Source organism: Bombus huntii, chromosome 6, assembly GCF_024542735.1.
Source record: "Bombus huntii isolate Logan2020A chromosome 6, iyBomHunt1.1, whole genome shotgun sequence".
Lineage (NCBI taxonomy): Eukaryota > Metazoa > Arthropoda > Insecta > Hymenoptera > Apidae > Bombus > Bombus huntii.
In genome coordinates, this window is record NC_066243.1 from 10,787,066 (window position 1) to 10,809,702 (window position 22,637).

Here is a 22,637-nt window from a genome sequence, read left to right on the forward strand (position 1 = left end):
CTTTCGAATAATATTAAACTTGAAATTTTTGCTTCATATATGTAAATTACTTAATTCATCTGAGTTTCGTCGAAGGAGATATATCTTTTATAATAATTAGTTATATTAATTCTTTAATTTACTGTAGAAAAAGGTTGCGCCTTATCGATACACAGAACTAAATGACCCATAGATCATTGGAGAACGACGCATTCCCTTTAATATCAGCATTCTACGCTAGAGAGCGTCACGTGTATCACCGTTCAAAATTATGTTTGGTCGATAATTCGAGATGTTTCTCATTAAAACGTGGTAACGAAGTGCGTTGGTTTTCAACGTCAGTAGACGTTTCGTGTGATTTGTTCGTTGATATTAATTAAATATTCTTCTAATCTTGAAGAAAAATGACAAAGAACGAGGAGAAGTTTGATGGAATGTTGCTGGCTATGGCTCAGCAACACGAAGGCGGTGTGCAAGAGGTGAGTCTTGTTTCGTCGCCAACTTAGGTTATGTTTCACTTAGAGAAACATCATTATTTTTAAAATAACTTTCCCATTATTAATGAAATACCGTTTACTTTGTAGCTCCTAGATACAATCTTCAGTTTTCTTGCGAGAAAAACGGATTTCTACACGGGAGGAGGGGAAGGAGCTGCAGAGAAGGTAATTGTTCTTCGTCTATGACTTTAAACAATGTCGTGTGATGTTGTAAATGATTTCATCACTTCTTGTGGATTTTATAATTCACATTACGATCTTTGTATTTGACTGTAGCTTGTTATGAGCAAATTTAAGAAGCACGAAGCTACGGCTGTTACCAAAGCAGCTGGTGAAAAGGCAGAGCGTGCAGAGCAAGAGAGACGTCGCAAAGAAAGAATAGAAAAGAGAAAGAAAGAAGAAAAGGCTAAGGAGGAAAAGTTCTACTCAGAGTCAAAGATTGTCGAACTGACTGATGAACAGGCTGTTAAGTTACAAGAAGAGATAGACAATAAGGTATGCAATTATGATTAGCAAAATTGAGGTTATATTAAAGAAATTATTTTGATTACACTCTGCGGTTCTGGTTACAGAAATCGGCAAAAGAATCACTTGCTGTTCCTGGTCCAAGTGGTGATAATGCGCATAATGGTCATAATGAGCATAATAGTGATAATGCGCATAATGGTAAAAATGAGGAAATAGAAGATGAGGAAGAAGATGAGAAGGAAAAGAACAAACTTCGGCCTAACAGTGGAAATGGCGCAGACTTGCCCAATTACAGATGGACTCAGACACTTCAGGATTTGGAGGTAAGTAATATCATGCATGTAAATAAATTTTCGATTTCTTATTCTCTGAAATATTTTTTTGACATCAAAATGGCAGAATGTTTATTAATACACAGTATAAAGGAAGTCAATCTTGTAATCTCTTATATTTAGGATTATGTAATGTATTTGTTAATACCATTTCGTAGGATAACCTTCTATTTTCTTAAAGATTATCACGTTTAACTCCGGAAAAAGTCGTAAAATATAAAATGCTTTAATTTATTTGTTTTATATTTTACCGTATGTTTTTAGAACTGAACTTTTTCGAATATCTAACGATACGATAATAACTAAACAATAATGCATTATGCAGTCTTAGAAAGTACTTTTTTTTCGTCTATCACTGTTAGAAATATCTTTCTACATATATTTGTTTTTTAAGTAAAAGAGAAGAAGCAAATAGAGTATCGCAATATATAATAATATTAGGAGGATAGAAGGGACAGGGGTGAAATAAAACACATCCTGATTTTCTTCATGGTTCGACAGTTTCTTGTTGAATCGACGATTAATTAATACGCAAGTAATATCACAGTTTCGGGTCAGCGATCGACACGATCGCTGCTCATTGCTTTTCCGTACATTCCCTGGAACACGACACCCTGGCATGCGGAATCCAGGTTTGATTCAAGCGTTCTTTCTGTTAGTAACAATTAAATAACGACCCCTAAAAATTAACACATATCCGCTTATCTTACTCCCATCTCGTCGATTGTTCCGAACCGTCAACGTTAATCGAAGAAATACTTGTGCGTATGACTTACTAAATGTTTCGCTGGACGACGACTTGTCCAGCTTACAATTAATATTTTCCTTTTACAATCTTATCGTCCTTAAATCTAATTTAAATTAGATTTAAATCAGAAATTTACATTTCAGAAACATCTTAATTTAAATTTAATTTAAATTAATAATTTTCACAAATCGATTCAAAGAAATGATGATTCGTACATTTTATTTAATACGTTATCGTCTGATCTTAATTATAGAAAGGGAAGGATAGTAGAAGAAATATTGATCGAATTTCGAAGGACGCGGATCGGCCTCCTCGCCAGATAATCGAGTGGCTCAATTTAGGAGTTAGGATCGCATTCGTGCTATTTATACGGCCTTACCTAAAGCTAGCTCATTACATGAATGTAATTACTGAGTTTTCACGTACCGCACGTCAAATACGGTGCAATACAGCCTTTGAAACTTGTCTCTGACCGAGAACGTCTAATCGAGTTGTCCTAACGCTCTAAGTGATAATATACATATACATTATAAATACGAATAATTCCATCGATTGTAATCGACAATCTTAATATCAAATGATTCGCAGAGATCGATTCATCCCTGATTCCATTCTTCAATGTTGACTCGCAGTTTGCACTCTTTTGTCTCGTCGTTAGCATAGTCTTCTACAGGATGATCCCACGATCGCTGCATTCGCCAATTTTTATAGGCCTAGTGGTACTTGTCGCGAATTCTCACTGTAATCAGAAGCAAAAAGCACCGGAGACTGGTGGAGACTAGACTTAAAAACATTCGGTATGGGTAGCATTGTTAAAAGATTGAAGAGCCTCTGAAGTGGAGCTTTTGAATCAATTAACATCACTACGAGTAGTACTCACTTTCCATGTAGAGAATCCCGAGAAGCAGGCCGACCATGAATAGAAAGCTCATCGTGCAGACGAGCACGGTGAGCTGATTTCTCGCGCAGCAGGACTTCCTGTAAACGGTCGTCGGTCTGCCTAGGCCGTTCACTACGGTGAAGTGAGTGCTGCTCGCAACCGACGCGGTGTCCATCTGTTTCGGCGCCGTCACCGTAGGCGGATGAATCGCCGCGAGATTGGCTAGGTTAGCGGCTGTCAGAAGTAACGTGCCCGATGCGGCACTCTGTAATACAAGAATGTTATTTAATCGCTCGGTTATTGAACTTTCTACTTGAAATTGAATAATTGGTTAATTTCAGTCTCCTGAATGATTAGTCTTACACTTAATGATTCATTAGATTTATTGATTATATTAATTTAATTTTGTGGGGTTGTTATGGCTTCTTAAACCTCGAGACTTCTGATACCTAATCTTTTCATTTATTTGTTTAGCTTCAATGGTTACATTTATTGATTGTACTAATTGTACTTCTTTCTAACATTTATTAGGATTTCTGAATTCTTTTACAACTTTAGAAATCTAAATCTGTTTACACGAGGATAATTTAACCGTCAAAATATCAAGGTAGGGTGTTCAATATTCCTTCAAAGGATCTCATGTTTTTCCTCATAATTGTATCAGTTTATATTATCTTATTTTCTCATAACTGTTTTTCCAGTGACTCTGACTAAGAATTATGAATATTATTTGCTATAAATCTTCACTCATCAAATAAGTCTAATTGTAGTCATAGGTGTGTTACATTTACTTTATAATTTTTAAGGTACCAAGAATTAATTTCAACCAGCTTTTCATTTACGTTCTTCAACTTCTTCTAAACTTCAATTACATGATCTATCGATGCACGCTTACGTGTGTACTGGCAGTGGATCCTTGCGACGAGGTGGATCCTCTGGATGGCGAGTTTGGGTGCAGATGATGAGCCCAGCTACCATTTTCGCTATCCCTCTCGCTTCGTCCCACCAAGGACGGCCTTGGGATGTGCCAGGAAAGCGGGCTGCCCGCTACTGCTGTCGTAGCCGCCGTCGCCTCGATCTGAAAGCAACGTAAATCGACGTGAAGCTTTGATTGCATAAGCGATAATGTCGCGGCGATTACGCTTCTGCCTCGCCCGCATGTCCTCCACCTGCAACCGCGTGTTGTTTATCTCACGCCAACAGAACATTACTCTATATGTATCCACCACGTTATCTGAGTTTCATCTGTTCGACGAACAGGCTCGTGGTCCGATTCGATTGACCAATCAGCAGATTAAATAGCTGTTTAAACCTGCTGTATTATATCCTGAGCGAACGTTCTTTGCAAATGTATCTAGTCTTTTTTACTAATACGATTCTATTTTACAGTCGTGTAAATTGTGCGTCGATGATATACTAATTAACCGACGAAACAATTGGGAACTTTGGACACATAGACTATCTCGTTAACCAAGTATTGTATTCATTCGCTTGTTTCCTTGTGTTCGCGTCATAAGCAAGTTTTACATACCAAAGAACGTTGTTTTCGAAAGGCTGTCGCAATGGCTTATTGTTCTAGCTCGGTCCCATCTGCGGGTATCCGTATCGCGCGTTTCACCGCATCGAAATACCAGCGGGGATGATGTACCGCGACCTAACTAAAATCGTACACTCTTCGCTTCGATCGAGTTCACTTCAAACGAGAGAAGAGAATAGAAGAGGAGTGGTTATCGAGGAATGGTTCTTAGAACGAGTAATCTTTCTGTAATATTTTCCTCACAACAGACATATACCTTCTAGAAATGTTTTATTCTATACTGAATCTTCATCTTTATTCTGTTCTTTAGACTTTTATTTATCGTTGCGGCTTTCAAACTCTAATTTACCCCTATGCTCTTCAAACCCTCATTCACGTCATCTTATGTGTTCTTTTCTATAATCACCTGACTAACAAGAAGGATTTACACACCATCGTATTTGTTGTGTGCCAAATATGATTTAGTCGGTCAATAACTTAGTAGCATTATGAGTTTCTTCAGAAGGGCACCAAGAGACTTCAGCTCCTCGCATATCCCAGTTCGAGTTTTGGTCGTTTTAACAAACTATTACTAAGTATACCAAATAATATTAAACGCCATCATCTATAATACTCTCATTTCGAACAAAAATGATGCACTTTGCAATGGAGCAACGTTCAGAGCCGAACGAGTCCTCGATTGCGCTACCACTCGGAGCTCGAAGGAAGATTTTCGGGGGACCAAGCTCCCGATATTCCGGTTTGATCGTTGCACAACGCTGGTACTCTCGAATTCCTCTGTGCAGCTCGTTGCTTCGAATGTAATTCTCTGGCCGCATCTTGGTCGTCTTCGTCGTTGTCTCGTCGTGTCGTCGTGTGTTTCCTCGACTCTTGAAGCATGCCTGGAGGTGTACGGCCGCGAAACGTTTTCAGGGCCAAGCCGGGGATAGCAGCGCGAGCATTTCCGCGACTTTGACACTGGCTTGGCCCGTTGGCTCGGCTCGTGCGTACGCACGTCGATTACGCCAGTTAATTGGCCATTTTCGCACGTAAATCAGCCGCGTTTCGCACCGAACCTGTGGCCTACCTTCGCCGCACACTGGCCACCGCCCAAGGTCCGAACTCGGCTTGCTTCTTTTTTCGAGTCGCTTTTTCACTCGGATACGGTTCGAAGTATCGAGTCTCTAATGGAACGCGAGCCGACCCACGATTTATGTGTCCTGTCGGGCGTGGCCGATTCAGAAAATAACGTGGAAGCAGCCTTGCACCGCATTTTTGCCGCCGGTGCCTCGCGGATCTTCCGGGACTCGCCGGAGCACCGACCACCTGGTATTTTTAGTCTTGGAGTCTCTTGTTCATTCCATTGTTAGGTCTTTAAGAGATTGATTCAATCGGAGATGCATATGTTACATGATTTACGAGGATTAGTTTTGTCTTAAATGATTTGAGGGACATTTTGTGTTAGGTCAGAATTACAGTTCTATTATTTGACAAAGATAATAGTTTCTTCAGCCGATGATATAATTGGAGAATTATACTACTAAGTTGCTCTATAAGTAATCCTTTGAGGATCCTGTTTAAAACAATGAGATTTTTATAAAGGTAGAATAGGAAACTTGATAAAAGATCCCTGATACGATATTATTCGTGAATTATCAACACAGAATAAAGCTATTAGGATTGGAAGAAGATTTCCTAATCTCTTAAACTTACTGCAATAATCGAACACAAGTCAAGCAACTTTGAATCCTCCATTTTAACTCTGAATAATCTACTGATATCTCTTTAGCAACATTGACATTTTGCAAATTGTTCTCGCTGATATAAAAGGAAGATGACCACTGTATCGTTAACGTTGTCAATGAACATTTCGAAATATAACTTTCTGCTTTCGAAAAATTTCACTGCAAAGGACTACTGAGATCACTGATCGATTGTATCAAGAAATTGTCAGAGTGCAAGATACCAAAACATGGACCTAACAATTAATACGACATATCGTATAAATCGCTATAGAAGATACTTGAAAGACATTCGTTGGCGAAATTACATAGGCTGGAATGAAAAGATACGAGTGAAATTGCGCAAAGCTCCTAGACAATGGAGGAGAATGGCGCCGTATTTGTCGGAATCGAAGTTTCATAACTGAATCTCGATACCCGACGGCGCGTTCTCGGTGACAGGTATTCGTTGCCGAGCTGGTATATCTCGAAATTTTTCGAGACGATGCGAGAGGCAAAAGAGTCGGATACTCGAGCCGGAGCAAGAAGAAAAACCCGTGCACCCGAGCGGGAACCGAGACCAAGACAGAGAGAATGGCCTGGGCGACGCTCAAAGAGAGGCGTCGTTAAGAATTTTTGTGGAATTCAATACACTGGTCAGCCTCGAAGCGCTGCACCTGTGCTGGGACCGGGTAACGCGACACTCTGAAACTCGCCACTCTTTTTTCGTTCTCCCATCGTTGTTTCTGTATCATCTCGAGGGGTTGAACGATTTTGATTAATCGTCCTCTTCGTGTATCAAGAACGATTAACATTGACAGAGAGTATCGTTGTAGTGAAAAGTAACGACCGGTTAGGGGAGGATCTTTAAGATAAGTTGTGAATATCTTCGAATAAATAAATATTCGAAATGGGGATGATTTCTTGATCGCAACATGTTAAAATATTTTGATATATCAATATACTAAAGTATATTTTTATCGTATTATATACGTTCGGTGATTTGAGTTTTAACGTCTTCTGAGGAATGTGAGTTTGAGTTTTAACGTCTTCCGAGGAATGTGAGTTTGAGTTCTGGGTATTCCCCACTCTTCTTTATCTGATGTCACATTTTTTGATTAATGTGTTTCGTAAAGTTGTCTTGGTATTTCAGTGGAAGGAGAAGAGGCGTAACCTATTTTCTTAAGCACACAAAAGTGACAATAATTATAATTTGATGACAAAGTAATATAATTGCTGATCATGCGTGGTTCTCTACTAAACCTGTTGGCTGTCTAGGTTTCTCGTAGCTCGGACCGTTGTTAATATATTCCGAAGTCATTATCTTTATAAACTAATTATAACTGTTTAACATTACTAGAATGGCTAAACGGTCGGCAAATATTTTCAAAGAAACGTTAAAACGAATTATCTCGTTTCAAGGGCAGAATATATTCGGTCATCGATCTTTGTTCCCTCTCATCTCGTGTTCCCCTCTTTTGAAGAATTCATTTGCCTAATCTTTAAGTAACCTTAAGACATTCTTCGATTTTGAGAAGACTCTGATAGAACATTAAGAAGTCAGTGCTTTTTATTGCTTCCTCGGAAACGTTTTGTTTCTCCCGGCTCTTGTCGGCTGCACAAAAAATACGTCCGCCAAGAAGCCAGTGACTCGGTTGGAATTTAACACTGGTCTTGGAATATCGCTTGAATATTCGTTAACCGGTTGTACGAACGCGAGCTGTGCAGGTCGAGGATCATCATCCAGGAGCGCCACGTCAGTCGATACCTCGAGGTACGTTTTCTCGTTACCGATACCGCGAACGTGTAGAGAAGTTGGCGTCTAACGAGCGTCGCACGCGGATGCGTGAACGATCATAAAAAGATATATGTTACAAGGTAGCGATAACAGATTCCGTGGTTTGACCTTGTTCATCCCGTGGCAGATCGCTTTCGCGAGCGAGCAGATCGCATCGGTGAAACTCGAGGAAGAGGAACGAATCGGTTTAGGAATGGCTGTTCTTGAAGTTTCAAGCCATCTGGCTTTAGACATTGTTTCTTTTCCATTTTCGGAGCAATTGGTCATTCGGCGATGATACTGGAATTCGCACGATGAATTTATACGATTTAATTAAGATAGAGATAATTATGACGAAAATGGTAGAATAGTAGAAATAATATGAGGGATTAGATGGAAAATAAAAGTTATAACTTTCTTCATTTTTTTGTAACGATGGAATATTTGGTAATAATAGGTGTCGGTATTCGTGTGATAAATTTATATAATGTAATTAAGACAGGAATAATTAGATAGATAATAAAAAAATACAGAGAATGTAGAATGGAAGGCTAGATAGGAAATTTTTTTTACAGAGATTAAATCACTAGTAATAATAATGGAATTTACATGTCAAATTTATATAACGTAATTAAAACAGGGACAATTAAGAAGGAAATAAAGAATTTTACAAGCCAGGTTTCTATAACGCCACGTATTTTATGATATCCTGAGATCTAGTTCGATTATTTCTACCTTTTTCCCGTTATGGAAAGACATAAACATTTTTTGGAGCAAATTTTTATAAACTCAAAGTCGACAACCCGGTTTATTAAAAGTAGTTCCGTAATCACCCGGGATTCCCAACGTTGGATATTTACGTTTCAGAGCGAAAGAAAGCGTTGTTGTTTGACAATTTATAAGAACATACCGCTAATTCCACGAAAAGGCACGATATTTACAAGGAATTTCAATAAAATACGCACTCATGAATATGTTGAGTCATTTCGGCTTTGCTGAGCATAGAATGAGCTTGTTTCTTCTATTCGACACCTACGATCTGGCGAACCGGATTTCACATTGCACCTCCGCTCGTTCACCCTCGATGAATTCAAACTTGAATATTTTGTATAATATATCTGGTAATAAAATTAAACTGTTCTTCATTTTTTTTTCGCTATTCATCGAAATCTTATTCTGACATTTAGTATTTTCCAGTTTGATATTTCTTGAGAGAATTATTATTATTTATAATGATAGAGGTATCTCAACAAATTGTCTATACGGTTGATAAACAAACGAATAGAAAGTTTGTTATTAACGAAAGAATATAATATTTGACTCAACAACTTTCGATAATTATCGGTCATTTCTTCAATATACCTCTAAATTTTCGTAAATGCTGTTATTAACCAAATCACAGCGACCTGTTTAAAGCAGTTTCTATTGCTCTTTAATACGTATGTATTTACGAGCACGTTACGTGTCACCAGGTGAGCTAAGTGTTACGTTACGATTATGCTGTTAGAACGTTACGTGACATTTAAACATCTCCATGTTTCGTAGTGAGGAAATTACGAAGACCTGGATCTGTTACCCTTTGCATATTAGTTTACCTTTACGCTCCTCGCAATTTAGAAGTTGGTATTAGCACAAATGGAATATCTAAACACACAATGTGAAAATATTTCTTGGAAGTACGATCGTTTTGAGATCATTATGAGATTACTAGTTGAAATGGCCTAAGACACATCTGCACTGCAATTCAATCATCTCGTAACCAATTAATCATTTCAACATTCTTTCTTAAGGCGAACGAAATTAAAATAGGGTTCCTTATGTCGTTAAAGAACTAAAAAAGGGAAACTCTGAACTCGTATTCCTATCGGAAAAACAGCCCAGCCGACAACCTATTATTTGCCACTATAAAGATCACCTAGGGAGGTAATAATTTTAATAATACACAAGTTTCGACATGGTCTCATTTCCATCCGCGACGGCGTCTTCGAGCGCGGCCCATTTTCACGCCGATCTCGCGCCGCGTTGCCTCACAGAAAACATAAATCTAAGGCCCGTTTGCCACGATCGTCTACATATTTTGCAACTCGCGAGCTGGGCTCATTACATCGACTATTGCACGATGCTTCACTTTGTTTACCACGAGATCCACGGTGGTTCTTCCAATAGAAAAGAGAAGTCACAACGGCGAAGTCGAATGAAAAAAAGGACAGAGGTCGCTGCCCTCACTGTATCACGATCTTTGATATTTGGTATGATAATCTGCTCATCGATATTGGAGATACGCATTGACTTTCGATATTTCCATCAAATCATTTGCAGTGGTCGAACATTCTCGTCCTTGAGACTCCGTGTGTCTGTTGGCTCTAAACTAGACAGAACGCGGGCATCTCGTGGATTATGAAAGAGCTCGAGCGAGCGTTACGAAGGGAGATTCTACCGTCTGTGAAATCGTTGCGCGCCTCCTGTCGTGCACAGCGAAGACGAAGATTCATGGCGAATAATATACGGGATTTAGAATAGATTCTAGAGACTTCGTTAACGAGACCGTATTGAATTCCGTGTATTATCGGTTTGATAGAAGAGTGATATATCCGGAGATATTGAACTGGCAAGAACTGGCTGTGGAAGCATTTAAATAGTCAGTCAATTATCCATCATGTTAATAGGCTCTAATAAATATTACAATTTATGTAATAATAAGCTCATTAAATTAATGAGATTAATAGAAACGTGGTGCAAATACTTCTTGCAGTTTAAAACTGATAGAATTCATTGAATTTATATAATTATTAAAAAAATGAAATTATAAATTGTAAAAGGAAAAGAATTTTTTGCTAAAATAGTTTGCTAACCATTGCTAAATAGTTGGGTAATTAACAACTTTCCATTTCAAACCGACTTCTTCAAAAAAATCTTCTCGCAATAATTGTATCACTTTCCTAGCGAACCAATGATGTTACATTCAAAGTGAAATGTTTGACGCGAAATGATCCGAGAATTAAAATGATCGACGAGTGGAAGAAGCTTTTACACCGATTTCTAGCGAGCCTGCTTAATAGCCTTGGCGGCTATCTAGATGGAATAGCGATCGCGAAGTAATTATTTCGTCGCTTATATTCACTATATTCATTGGTGCAATGTTACGGGGATGGCTTTCAAACGATTTTAATGATCCCGGACGTAATTAGTTCCGAACATCGTACAGGTATCGCCGGTTTCAGGTCGTTTCCGTGATGACAAGGTCTCTGTTCTATGTCCCAAGTATTTTTTACGATTTGTCCTCGTGTCTCAGAGAAGCGTGAAAAGTGTAACAAGAATCGTTTAGTGAGATCTAAAGCGTTCTTCTGACCTTCCTCCTTCCACGAGGTCGCTTCGATTGCCAATTAACAGATACCAAACCGATCGAAAATAGGTCGATCAATCGAAATCAGATACACCTGTCATTATTATAATTACACGCATGACTGAGCGCCTTTGATCTCGTTATGGGATATTTGTTGCAGTCGTTCCAGCAAATTCAGTGTTTAATAGAGTAAAGAGTCTAATAATTTAAAGATAACATAATATACCGATTAAATGTCAATGTCTCGTGACAGTGAAAAAAGTTCTTGTGCAAAAATGTCGTTTAAGGCTCATTTTCCAGGTTACAAACAATTAAATCATCCTCCGATTTTATACCTTGTATAGATGCGTATGCCTATTTCGGAAGTCAAGATAGTTATTTATTTCTAGTCAGACTTTTATCGCAATTTTTTTTAGAGAAAAGAACGTTCCTCTTTACGCTCTATTCATTGCGTTGCACATTTGACATTTCTCGCTGAAAGGAATTGCAAACATTTTGGAAAGTTTCCAATATATGCTGGATTGTTTCTCAATCATCTTGAACTCTACATTGACATACATAAAATACTTGTATTTCTTTCAGGGTTAATTTTGTAACCTGTGGCTATAGAACATTTCTCCTTATATTTAATTATTTGCTGTTCTTTTTTTCTCTAATAACCTTTAAACATACTAGTTCCTCCACCCTGTTGAAATTTCACAATAACAAGAAAGCATGTTTGTCTCGTGTACGAGCTCTTGACAAATACCGGTCGCTGAATAGGTAACCGGTGAGAAGGAAAGTCGTTATGCGGAGAGAATCTTCGAGAGTCTGTAAAATAAAGAAGCGTTCGGAGGAGAGGAAGAAAGCCGTTTCCTGATGGCGAATGTCTGTTTCACGTATACGAATCGTTTCGAGCGTAGTGTGCGTACGCGTTCTACGGTTTTCACCAGCAGAACGAACGCGCTTATCTTTGGATAAGCAGTAGTGGCTGTTGCATGAGCAGTCGAAGGACTGTTAAAAATCGAAACGCCACGTCGTTCCACTTCCGCGAGTTGCGACCCAGCTCCAGCTCTGGGACCTTGTTTGCGAATTTACCCGCCTATTTCGTAACGCGCCTGGCACCGTTTCGGAATATATCTGAGGACAAGAAATTAACAGAAGCTTGTATATCGATACCACTGATTTATTTTGTAAAAAGAACACGGTGGTATCGGGAATTGTCCGGTTATCTGAATTTACTTTATACGTATACAGTGACTGACGAAAGTATCGAAACGCTTGTAGATTTTTTTTATAGATATATGTATTATGTTGTACGAAACACATTTAGAAATTTCATTAGCATCGTTACGAGACTGGGCTATCATGTTTATATCGAAGTAAATAAATACTTTAGATGACTGTTTACGCTGAATATACTAATTTTTTTACAGAATATGTCTTGCAACTTCTATAAAATAGTTTCGAAGTTGTTGAAAATTTCACCAATCATGGCAGTCGTATCTCGTTATAATGCTAATGAAATTTCAAAATATTTTATATAACACATTCAATATACAAGAATTTTCTATATCTGTAAATGTAAATATCTAAATACTTTGGAGCCACTGTGTGACTGAAATTTATATGATTTTTCCTGTGATTTGGCGTTCGGTTAAGAAGAATTCAGATATAACAAGAGAAGAAAGAAAGTTTCGAAGTGATACTTCTGTACTTGAATACTAGTAATTTTTGTATTAGATGGTTTTTACTACGTCGTAAATATGATTCATATATCCATTGCTCTCGTCAATTATAATTCTGTCTTGTAAAATTATGATGTCATTTAGTGTCGTTTACCATCTAAGCTTTCTTCGCTGTGTATAGATTCAATCTGCAGTTTACTCAATCAGATACGAAATAAAATGTCGTTCCAATAAATGAGGTTCTATTGTTCGTCGATTGTTGGTCAAGGTTCCCAGCGAACGCTTTAAATGGTTCTTGATTATCCTACGAGTACCTTTGTCTTATGATTTTTGTACTTATTGTCTTCGAATATTTTAATGTTTAAATATGCGCGATTAAAGATGAATATGTTTGGAACAGTAATCAATTTAAGAAACTATTTGGGACCCATATAATTACAGTATAATTTACTGTAATTTTCAAACTTTCTTCGTTGAAGAATGGCTGACTATCCGTTTAGCTTGAAAAATTCTCAGATTTTAGTTGAATCGTCGATTTGCTGGTGAGTGAATGGAACACTTAACCTCTGTTTCATCGTCAGCGTATAATTAAATCCAAGCTTTCCAGGTGAACCATGGCACCGTTTGTCTTCGTCGCGATGCGTCAACGTTATGTCACTGGGTGTACGCGCGCAAATTTAATTAGTCCGAGTAATTTGCACGCTTGGCTACTCTTCCCTTGTTTTTCTTTAGCAGAATTCGCCAGTCGTTTGTCTTCATTATCCTTCGCTCGAGTACCGTCCACATAATCTGTCACATATAATGGGAGAGTCAGCGAGTGTAACAATCGTTGTTATCTTCTTCACTCCAATTTTTCAATCTTCCTGCTTCGTGAATGAAATATTTAATCGCGAATTAAACGCTCGATCTCTCATCATCGTCGGTTTCTCAAGAGAAATAAGATATTTCTAAACAACAAACACATCGTAACGGGAACTTTCCATTTCGTTTATCCAGTAATAAACTATACACGAAATCCTACTCGTGCGTTTTTAATTCCAAACTTTCGACAGCTTTCTACTTCTCTGCGAAAAGGAATATTATCGATCGAAGCGAGATTCATCGCTATCGCGATCGATAACTTCACGATGCTTTATCATCGATCTCGTTCATTTATCGCGAGCACTGCCCGCGGCGTCGACCTCAAACCGAGTCGCAAACCAATCGAACACCCTGGTCCGATCCAACTCTCTGAAATTCTTTTCTACCTGAAAGAAAAAGCTTGTGTATAAATTCATAAATCAACGCGACGCGCGAGGCTATAAATAAACCAGTCAAGAATCCATTGATTTCATAACAGCGAGGCAATTCTGTTTGCAAATTATTTACGCGTCTCCCAGCCGTTTCTCGTGATCTGCCTCGATCCCGAGTACGTTTACTCCGTGATAATAGCTATGGCCGATGATGATGCTCGGCGCCGCCACGTCCTCCGTCATCGTCGCGAAATGTCACGAGCACGCTTCGCCGAATCCGGAGGAACTTGTTGCTGGTCGATTCTAAACCTTCTCTAGGTCATTTGGAAACGATCGATTCTGGTCCATTTGCATTTACAACGTAAATAAGGAGTACGTTCCGAAATTGTGACATCGAGGCAAACACGTGTCGTGAGACCTAATACTTGCAAACGACGTTTGTCAACCTTATCCCTCCTATAAATATATCTTCCTCCTTCGAGTCTGTTTCTTCTTGCTTTCTTCGGTCTCGAGAATCGACGCGTCTAATACACGTCGCGGCGGTGACCGTTGAAGTAGAAGCGGCGTGTCATGATCAGACACGGAGTGATCATTGCTTGGACGCGAGTGACGTGTGTGAATATATGGCAATACTGGTTCTTACGGTTCTTCTATAATGATCATTCTTTGAAAGTAAAATTATAGTGGTCTATAAATGGTGCCGTGTAGGTTAGGTTAATGTACAGTACTGGGCAAATACTAAGATCATGTACGAAGTTGAAATGTTTTGTTTTTACGAATGGATGTGAAGATACCTTGAATCTTAAATTTATTCTTTGTTAAGTATTGAATTCAGGAATTATTGATGATTGATATTTGTTATGAAAGTATTAATAATTATCATATATATTTATTTCTCATGGCTCATCTGAAGTCGTTTTGGAAAGTTACAAACATGATACCATAAAGGGGATATTGCTCCTACATAATGATTAATATTTCCTAAAAATATGATCAATTAGTATTGCAAAATTACTGTCGTAGATGATCTAAGACTTTTGCATATACGGTCCTGTAAATTTAGGCAAGCAGATAGGTGTCTTTGTAAATTGGAAACAGCAGGACCCGTTAGAAAACTGTCACGTCGTGGCGTCTTGAAACAGAGAATGAAAGTTCGACACGCGTCGCTTCTATCACGCAATCTAATGAAATATGCTTCCTTAATGAAGCAGCACAAGACCAATTATATAATTACGCCGTTGTCGCTGTCATCGTTATCCAATAATTGTTTTCGGATTATAGATGGAGATCGCAAATCAATTTTTATCTCTTATTTACACAAAAATATATTTAATACTTTCATTGTTCGTCACCATAATTTAAACCTGTATTTGACATTCTGTAAAGCTGTCATGCATTCTTTTATTTAATAATTAATGAGAAAAACACCTGTTTTTATTGACGATCTTGTTCTCAAAGTAACTCGCTGTCACAATAAAGCACCCGTGAGTGTTGCACGAATCAATGTCGCGATCTCGTGAATTCCTTCCCCGAGGCGACATTTGCATGCAACAAGAGAAAGCACTTCATATTGCAAAATCGATTTCTCTGCTTCGACCTTAGACGAAAACACTCCAGCTTTTCCCCTCGGTTGATCGATGACCTTGTATCAAACCTTGACTTGACAAATCCAACGAAGATTCGTGGCTACTCCGTTTAATAGTTTTGGATATTTTCGAATTTTATCTAATCCGCTAATAAACAATGTCGTTTCGTCAGTTAATGACTGGTGAGCGAATAAACGAGCCTTCCAAATATCAAGATGGAAAGTGAAATCTTCGATTCCGCACCAGCGTAAGTTCCTCTTAAGGTCAACGACTGAGAATTGTTTTCACACACAGATCGATTAGTACTCTAATCTTCCAGGGACACGGATACTCAACCGTTCATAGCTCGATAGCTGTTCACTGTTGACGACACTAACACTTCTCGGTTGACAAATGCGAAGGCGATTAATCGCGCATGGATGATAAAGGACGATTCTGATTAAAAATTCGTCGCCGTGGAAACGTGTCGACCAATATTTTAATTTCATATTTAACATGCGAAGGTTATCGATGTTAATAGGATTTGCTGAACGAAGTTGTCTGTATTCAAAAGTTAATATGTTTCTAACGTATATTTTGATTCTCAATTTTGTAATATTCACACATTTAAAAACATAATTTTGTTACATTCAGATCTTCAGTCAAAAATATCAATTTTCGTTTCATTCATATTTTCAACCGGTCGTGAATGCAAAATTTCGGATTAACATTCGGGAAATGTTTCTAAAAAGTATTTGATACGTTGTCGACCTTTACGAATTTTTCTCAAATGACTAATTTCGTTCACCAGCTTTCCGTTTTTAATCGTCGCGCATGACTGATCACGCGAGTGGAACACGCGGCATTTTGCTCGAGTCGAATCGAGTTGCAACTCTGAAGTTCTGGTGTACGCGCGCGGTGCAATGATGAAATAAACGCGTACGTTCTAAATTGTAGGTTCGCGCTAAAGATCGCGGCCACAGTTCCGAGAGATATCGCGATGTTATGTAAATGATCGATAACGAAGGCTGAATCGACACGGATCGTATCTTGCTTCTTCGATTTGCAATCTGCGTTACGAGATGCATTCATGAAATCCATTCGAACGGCAGATCTCGAGCGGACGATCAATTATATCTCGTTGATTTAAACGCGGCGTTTCCCAAAATGGTTACTTTGTTTTTAACCTTTTGCAAACCGCTTTCTGTTTGAGTTTCACCGTCGAATCCGTACAAGGTGAACGCGGTACATAAATCAGGCTAACTTCCTCCTATGATTAAATTCCTTCCTAATATTTGTGAATTAATGTGTATACATTAACTATATATATTGATGTATATCGATAAGGCCGATCAAAGTTCTAGATAATCGGCAATGTTACACAAGGATGTATTGCAAAAGATTCTGCTTGCCAATAAGTATTCAGCTGGTCAATATTTAACCTGCTAATTGAGAAAGTTGTCTTGTACTTAATCTCGAGATTAATAACTTGATTATTGTGGGATAGGCTGTTTGTAATGCTTCGTTCTTTTGTCTTATATATTATACATTGGAGTTTCTTTTATTCGAACTTCATTTATTGGGACGAAGGTTGAATCAGTGTCTGATTAAACGAATTCTCGTCGACTGAATTTACTTGGCTGAACTTGAACTTCTATTTTATAAGAATGAAAGATCACGGATAGTGAATAGAATTAATGAATTCCTATTATGTAATCAATTAGACAAATGAAATTCTGCTCTGAACGATAGCAAAGAATGAAAATCCTTCTTTATTTTTCAAGTTGTTTTATTTAAAACATATAAGTCTTCGTGATAAATCAGAATTAAATCTTTCACGATGCCTAACAAGTAATTTACACTTAGCATAGAATCAGTTTAATTCACAGTAGTAAATCCTAGATTTATCGTAGTTCGAGTAATAAACTTGGAATTCCAGCTAGGATTCTTACGCCTCGAGAAGCAATCGCGGTCCATGCTCGTAAACGTTAGGACGGTGAAGGAATTATGAAACGCGAATGTGAGAAACGGCCTACAGGTGGCTTGGTTACCGGCTTCTCGAGAATCAACCTGGAGCTACGGAATTATGGAAATCGTTTTTCAACGCGAGCCGTGTAGCACTACTTCTATCGCGTAACGCCTACACGTTCTACTGTATGTCAGTTCTATTCGTTTCTTTTCCTTTTAATATAATAACCAACCAAACGCTTGTTCGGTAGATCGTATTTAAAGTTAAGTCACTGCTGCGGGCATGAAAGTTCAATTCGTTGAATTTCGATTCCACTGACAATTGCTAGTTGCTGGTTTTCTCATTTAGGCGACTAACAACCACTTTTAATATCGAGTCATATGGTAAACTATGATCTACTCACTTAGGATCATATTCGAGGATCTTTATTTTAATTTTAAATTTTATTTCAATTCCTGAGACTGAAGTTTAAGTATCCGCTGTAAATCATGAATTTTAAATTACATACACATCTTTTTAAATTTTTAATATTCTACCACTTTATTCATACAACATCCAAGTTAAATCGTATTTCCATTCTTCTAATCTCGAAAGAAACGTAACAACGAGATAGTGAATATTTATACAAATTCAAATTTTTATGCATACATCAAAATGCATCTGATTTTTCCTCTAGATATTATAATGAATGCTTTATTTTTTTCACATTGAAATTCCTAATGAATTCATGAAGGTCTCCAGTCTAATAATATTTGTCCTAAGACTTTTGTATGTAACGTATCGGAATGTAAAGTATCTCGTTGTTTTTCGTATTAACCATACTGCTTCAAGAAAGTGTAGCTACAAAATAAATAATAAGTGGACGGGTTGAACCTTCGGAATACGCGTTCTCGATGTTCGATTTTTCGTGGAAAGTTGCAAACGAATTTCTCACGAGCGACGCGTCGCAGCAGGCAGGTTTTATTGCACAATACGCGTGTACCGTAATTTGTTCGCGATTCGTCGCCGTGGTAATCGCGGCGTGGCTTTCGTGCGCGTTATTTTCTACGAATATCTGGGAACGATATTGTCCTTCGTTTCCCAACTAACATCTAGTGCGTCGACGTTGTCGCGGTGTACTCGGTTTTGCGTTATATAAACCCGTACCGGGATGGGTGTCAGGCTTATTAAGTATTCGCGGTGAACGGTGTTACGCGGCGTGTACATACGCACGCACGTTGCCCGTGAACCTAAACTGTTCGACGCCTTTTACCAAGATACCTCGATTAATCAGAACAGTTTACCTGTTTACCAGTGTCATTTTATATGTCGTTCGTTTGATAATCGTCCGTTGAACTTTCTGCATTATTAACTGTTTCTCATTAACAGGATAGGCAAAGAGAATAGAATAGATAAAGAGAAACATAGTGTTGTTAATTATCGCCGATGCATTAAATCCGGGGAATCTAGTTCCTGTTAGATAACGTTGTGAAATTTTTTTCGCGGACTTCCTCAAAATCTACGCCTGCTTTACGTAACCAGCCCAAACCTGCTAATCACTAGAAACCAAAGATCGAGAGATTTATGATTCCCGATGAATTTAGCTGATTTAACTTCCTCTGCTCCTCTTGTAGTCTCTCCTATTTCTCTTGAACCAGAAGACTAACTTGTCCATCCACTGGATGGTCTTCTATTTCTTTTTCTATCATCTGTTTCCCACCAAAGGAACTTCGGGACGTGCTTTGTATTTACATCGTGAAAGTTCGATAGGAATTGTTCGGTAATTGTGATTAAATCTCGTCGGGCCACAGAGAGGAATTGAGATTTCTGAATTGCGGAAGGGACGACGAGTAGAGAAAGCAGAGATAGTTACAGAGAAGGACCACGAGAGTTCCGTGATACAGCCGCGAACTATCATTTGTCTTCTAAAACACCATTTGCTAGAAGAAACGTCTCGACCATGTATATTCTTTAACATGTAATTCATGATGGACTTACATCAGGAACAGAATCCTCGCGTCCGTCGTTGGAGGCTTCTTCCACGTTGATTTGGATTCCAGACATGTTCCAGGGTGCCTTTCTTTTTTGCGCCTCCTTTTTTCGTTTGAAATCACTCCTATATACTCTATACACTCTCTTCGAGAATTTCGAAGGTCGATCTCCTAGGTCTCAAAGAAAAATCCGCACCTAAGAGCCGCACTCTCCGGTTACCACCACTCCCGTGAACGGCTGGTGATATCCCTAGCTGCACGTATATTCCACAAGAAACCGCGATCACCCTCGAAAGAAAGAATTCTCCCCCTCAACGCTGTGCTTCGTGGCTGAACGACCAATCCCCGAGGACCAGCCTGGCCAAGTCCCAGGGAGCCGAGTCCTCTCGACGTACTCCGTCGAGCGCGGAGTTCGTTGTCCTTTCTCTCTCCCTTTTTGGAATCCGAGAGCAGGACGAACTTTTGTTTCTCCTCTCGTCTCTCTCCCTTCAGGACGTTAGCTACTTCTCTTTTCTTCCCTTTTCTCTCGGCTGCTCCTCTCTCAGAGGCTGAGTCGAATTATGCGCACGAATTCACAGACGAAAGGCTGGGTGATCGCCGTGGTGAACCATGAAGGATCTTCACGGGTCGAACGTGATTCCCGGTATGTGTTTTCCAAGCGTTTCGCTATGTCGCGGGAGTACCGCACGCCGTGTCGTTATCGTCTCTCTCGCACGCGTGCGACTAGAGCCGCCGCCACATCTGGCCTTTGGACTGGCTGCCAGCAGTCGGCCAGATCGGTTTTATACCTTCGTATCTCCCACCCTGGAGAGACGAGCGAGCGCGCTCACGGCACGTCGATCCTGCACGCGGCCAACTCTCCGCGGCACACCACGGCCGAGAGGATCGATCTTTTTTTCTCTTCCTCCCTGGACTGTGCGTGTGTGTACGCGTTTACCAGGAATACACAGGGACACGTAGACACACGGAGGTGGCAGGTCTAGGCGCAAGGACGAAGCCAGGAATAAGGGACCAGCCGAGAATTCTGCTTCGTCCGCCCTATCCAGTCCCACGGATTAGTCCTGTGCGTTTCTCAGGATAAAAGCGTGTCGAAGACAGAATTCGTGGCTTATCTCGGTAATTTTTCTCAGTCTCGTTGCCTCGTTTGGTGTTACCGAGTTAAGGAAACGAACGTAGTATCGGCTCGTATTTTCTGTTTTATCACGTTCGTTTTATTTAAATGGCTTGTTCCGTACGAGCACCGCTGAATTATTTTCCACTGGTCGTCTCTATGGAGAAGGTGGTCTTTACAGACGATTCTTGGCAGATAAGAACCGTCAAGATACGCTTTCTGCGTCTGGTAAAATTCAATACGCGTTGTTTTTCGATGTTTTTTCACTTTATCCTGCTGTATTATCTTGAATTTTGATTTGACTGTTCCCCTGATTTTTCTATGTATATCTGTTAGCCGTTGGATTCTGGCGAAGTCGATGATACTAATCTGGTGGGTTTTACGTGGGCATCGGAATGACATCGTGGAGCGGATCCTCCTGCTCACAAACCTGTTCCACGTTTTCGTGCAGGTATGCGTAGGTACGACGGTAGGAGAGTCTCGTTCCTTCTCTGTCCTTTTAATCTTGCTCGCAGATGTTTTATTGATGAACGAACCGAAGGGTGGCGGCCAGACGCGTCAGGCTTCCTCGGGAATCGTGCACTTTTCTCGTTTACCCCTAACCGCAGGAGACTTGAAACACGATATGTACGCTACCAGATGAGTTGCTTCCGTAAAATGTTAATACAGGAAACTTTTTTGCAATATTTTCTTACATTGTTATTTTAATATGTATATGCATATATATATATTTATTTATCTATTTATTAATAACGTTAAATACTGATGAGAAATTCTGTTTTTCCTAAATATTAATTATTGAATAGTTTGTGAATATGATTGAATAGAATTTTTGTTTATTTTTTAAATTATTAAATTTTTACATTTTTCTTGACGACTCCACGATATAGTAATAAGTCGAATCTGTGCCTTCAAGTTTGTCTTTAAACTAAGTTATACTTTCGACAGCTTCATCTATCCTTTTAAACGGTGCAGGTGCTTTTATAGGTATTATGCGCTACTATATCACTATAGAAAAATTCGGAAATTATTGCCAGCCATAAGCTCATAAATTCCTGCACAGAAAAATTCGCAAAATATTACCGCCTACAAGATCATAAATCCAACAACTCCCTCCTTCTTCACGCTAACGTTATAATTCAAAAAATAAGCAGAACCATTTATTAAGCTCAATATCAACTACCCCAGATCTATATCGACTCTCCTACAAAGAATTGCCGCGGCAATTTTTTTCAAAGAACCCTAGAGAATCTTAATTAGATTGAAACGCGCCCTATTTATCCATGTTTGCGAAAATTAGAGAGTGCATTTATTGCCGGCGATCATGTGCATAATTCTCGTTTCATAATCGCCGATACAGGTATACGGTCTTCGCGTGGGAGGCAGATTCCCAGGCAGGTAATCTCGGCAGGCAAACGTATCACGATAACGTCCCATTAGAACAGGCAATCACGACTTCGAATCCGGGTCACAAGAAGCTTCTTAGGTGATCGCGTGTCGCGGCTCGTTGCACAGGGTCCTGGATTTACGTTTTAATACGACGACCATGTCGTCGAAACGTTTCATCCGACTCTCTTCTTGGAAACTCGAATCATCGTGCTGGAATGCCGGAGATGGTTGGATAATCCATCGCCAGATGCACCTGTCAGAAAAATCATCGAACGATTCGTAACACGAAAAACCATCGATCCGAAACACTTCGTCATCGTGACTGCCAAAAATTGAACGATAGGAAGGAGAACGTAATCGCGTGGTTGTATCACGAGGAAATATCGTTTGCGTAATGTTTATCGACTTCGACTTGTTTCACGTGGCCTTGAGTAACGTGATGGTCATATTTCATGATTACGTTCATCTTTGAC

The 22,637-nt window shown here is 39.2% G+C and overlaps 2 protein-coding genes across 2 annotated transcripts in view; one reads left to right on the top strand and one right to left on the bottom strand.

The window, feature by feature from the left end:
- Positions 1-259: 259 nt before the first annotated feature.
- The window catches only part of LOC126866450 (nuclear migration protein nudC), a 102,873-nt gene continuing 80,495 nt past the window's right edge, over positions 260-22,637 (top strand). Inside the window, exons 1-4 of the mRNA XM_050620043.1 lie at positions 260-458; positions 564-641; positions 753-971; positions 1,049-1,267. Coding sequence (XP_050476000.1) covers positions 384-458; positions 564-641; positions 753-971; positions 1,049-1,267 — 591 coding nt within the window. The 5' untranslated portion in view covers positions 260-383. The remainder of the gene's footprint in view (positions 459-563; positions 642-752; positions 972-1,048; positions 1,268-22,637) is intronic.
- LOC126866454 (uncharacterized) lies at positions 1,215-20,426 on the bottom strand. The gene is made up of 4 exons (XM_050620049.1): positions 19,672-20,426; positions 3,800-3,982; positions 2,905-3,169; positions 1,215-2,763 (listed from the first exon to the last, which is right to left on the bottom strand). Exons 1-4 carry the CDS (start codon positions 19,735-19,737, stop codon positions 2,738-2,740), a joined length of 540 nt encoding a protein of 179 aa, XP_050476006.1. The 5' UTR covers positions 19,738-20,426; the 3' UTR covers positions 1,215-2,737.

Bases quoted from the DNA above. Each gene is read 5' to 3' on its own strand.
- LOC126866454 (XM_050620049.1), bottom strand. From the start codon at position 19,737: ATGTCTGGAATCCAAATCAACGTGGAAGAAGCCTCCAACGACGGACGC. The intron at 3,983-19,671 runs GTAAGTCCATCA...CGTTGCTTTCAG, and splicing joins GCGAGGATTCTGTTCCTGAT to ATCGAGGCGACGGCGGCTAC. The intron at 3,170-3,799 runs GTAAGCGTGCAT...CTTGTATTACAG, and splicing joins GATCCACTGCCAGTACACAC to AGTGCCGCATCGGGCACGTT.